This window comes from Morus notabilis, unplaced genomic scaffold (genome assembly GCF_000414095.1).
Source record: "Morus notabilis unplaced genomic scaffold, ASM41409v2 Scaffold913, whole genome shotgun sequence".
Lineage (NCBI taxonomy): Eukaryota > Viridiplantae > Streptophyta > Magnoliopsida > Rosales > Moraceae > Morus > Morus notabilis.
In genome coordinates this window covers 13193-15695 of record NW_010356635.1, presented here as the reverse complement: position 1 = coordinate 15695, position 2503 = coordinate 13193, and the positions used below count along the sequence as shown (strand labels likewise).

General features: G+C 34.2%; 1 protein-coding gene across 1 annotated transcript; it reads right to left on the bottom strand.

The window, feature by feature from the left end:
- Window positions 1-380: 380 nt before the first annotated feature.
- LOC21387843 (probable protein phosphatase 2C 55) lies at window positions 381-1776 on the bottom strand. The gene is made up of 2 exons (XM_010088327.1): window positions 1518-1776; window positions 381-922 (listed from the first exon to the last, which is right to left on the bottom strand). Exons 1-2 carry the CDS (start codon window positions 1774-1776, stop codon window positions 381-383), a joined length of 801 nt encoding a protein of 266 aa, XP_010086629.1.
- Between the last annotated feature and the right edge of the window lie 727 nt (window positions 1777-2503).

The window sequence follows — 2503 nt, the reverse complement described above, 5'->3', positions numbered from 1 at the left end:
CGAGTAGCAGTAGTATATAAAGTTTACAAATTGAAGCATGTAATTATAAGCAATAACGAGCTAATTATTGATTCATAAGCTTGCTTAGAAGATAGAACCTACCATATATAGCAATAATAAATTAATAAAGGTAGAAAGAAAAACGCATGCGTGCGCATGATTCTCAAACAGAAACTATATATATATATATTCCTTTAGAAAAATCGGATAAAGTCGTATATATATCGTGCAAAATTAGCCACATTACAAAGAGTTTCAATCCTCTAGAAAAATCGGATAAAGTCGTATATATATCGTGCAAAGTTAGCCACATTACAAAGAGTTTCAATCCTCTACAAGCCTATATATATATATATATAAAACTATCATTGTCGCAAAAACTAGCTGTCGACGGCAACGATCTGAGAAACTATCACAGTGATATCATCAATCTTGCCTCCTCTGCGGTTCTTCCCAGCCAGTTTTGCATTTCTAGAGAAAGGACTCTCTCTGAACCTGTCGAACGAGTTATACAAAGCCAGTTCTGCAATATAACACGCCAAGTTTTTCGGTACAATCCCTCCCTTCTTCCTTGACTCTCTCTCTAAAACTTCCTCGGCTTCACTCGCGAACACGTTATCGAAAAAACCATCAGTTCCAAGAATTATAACATCTCCTTCCATTACTTCGACCTTTATCTCGATGGCACACTCTGGTTTGTCACTGTTCTTGTTATTCCCCAGCTGGTATGGGCAATTGAAGCCCCGCTGCTGACACGGCGATCTGTATACGAGCTTGTTCTTCCTGAACAGCATGAAACCGCTGTCTCCGACGTTCGCAGCGCGTAGAACGCCGTCTTTGTGGGTGATGATGCAGGCCGTGCAAGAACCTTTGCTTTCCGTGACGGAGAATGCGTCGTGCAAAACCCTTTTTGGATCAACTCCTGCTGTAGGGACGGAGTCAGAAAATAAATACGGAGAATGCGTCGTGCAAAACCCTTTTTGGATCAACTCCTGCTGTAGGCCGTGCAAAACCCTTTCCGTGATGATGCAGGGGTGGGAAGGTACATTAAAATTCTTATCAAATTTCACATATATTTAAGTAACAATATTTTACTATATTAAAATTCTTATCAGATTTCACACATATATGAATAATGTTAGGACATCAATTTAAATGTTAATTTTTGTATAAAAACTAATGTGAATTGTCATTTTTATAATAATATGTGTTTAAAATATTACCACATCAATTAATAATAAGAAATTATATCAAAAATATGATAACTTATATGCGACATGAGTTGATATACAAAAATTAAAATTTGAGTTGGTGTACTTAGCATTACTTAAGTAATAATATTTTACATTCCTTTTCTTTTAATGTTTTGGTTTTTTTTTTTTTCCACTTAAACATATTATAAAGTGGTGAAAATATGTAACTTTACAATTTTAGAGGGGTAAAATTATAAATTTCCTTAGATTTTACGCACAAAATTTAAATGAAAAAAAAAATTTCAGGTGGGGTGTTTGCCTAACCTTCGACTTTACGTGGCTCCTTTTCTTTGGGATTTTTGTGAAGAGCGAAGAATGAGTTCATCATGAGTTCTCGGGCGTATTCACCAGCGTCAATACTGCGTTCAGCCCAGCCGCCAACGCCGTCCGCGACGCCGATTGTCTGCTCCTCCATGCAAGCGAAGTGGGCGTCCTCTCCCTCAGGCTTGCTCTTGTTTTCTTTCGGCAAATAGTATGGCGCACAAACCATCTTCAAACGATCTTTAACTCGACGTATCTTCATGTTTCCAGATAACAACTCTCGACTAAGAATTTTGACTAGTGAATATGCAAACGTTGCTTAGGTCTGATGATATATATAGGCAATCATCTTATATATTAGTACAAGTTTGACTAATTCGTGTTCGATTGGATAATACTTTATTAGTCTCGAAAACAAAACTTATTAGAAGTTGGAATCCTAACAGACTTCGATCTGCAGGAAGGGGCACAATAATATTTTTAAGATATTAATTAAAAAGACAAAAAAAAAAAAAAAATCCGTTAACAATTATATTTGAAGAAAGAAAAAGAAAATAGTTTATGTATTGAAAGTTAATAACCTTCTTCATCGACACCTCGGCCCTAAACTTCTACATTAAGAAAATTGTACCAAATCAAAGCAAAAAATAATAAAAAAAAGTACAAATTTACATTAAGAGAAATAATTGAAAATTTCAATTAAAATCTCCATTATCATTAATCAAAATTTTAAAAATTATACATATATATATATATATAAATTTGTTGGCAATTTCTTTCTTTTGAATTAAATTTATTTGCATTTTGCAATATCAGACTGCACATTAAATTAAAAGCTGATTAGCTTATCTAGTGATGTTTAGAAGGTAAGAAATTCTTCTTCACGCTGGGAACTATAGTCTGGCCAATTTTCAAAAGGGAATTTGGACTTGTATCTAGGACTACTATATATTGGCATCGAATTGCTTAATTTGTAGTTATTAAAAGTC

What these genes read in the sequence shown, in the direction of transcription:
- LOC21387843 (XM_010088327.1), bottom strand. Translation starts at nt 1,776, where the DNA reads ATGAAGATACGTCGAGTTAAAGATCGTTTGAAGATGGTTTGTGCGCCA. An exon ending in GGAGCCACGTAAAGTCGAAG is followed by an intron (nt 923 to 1,517) that starts GTTAGGCAAACA and finishes TCCCTACAGCAG; the next exon opens with GAGTTGATCCAAAAAGGGTT.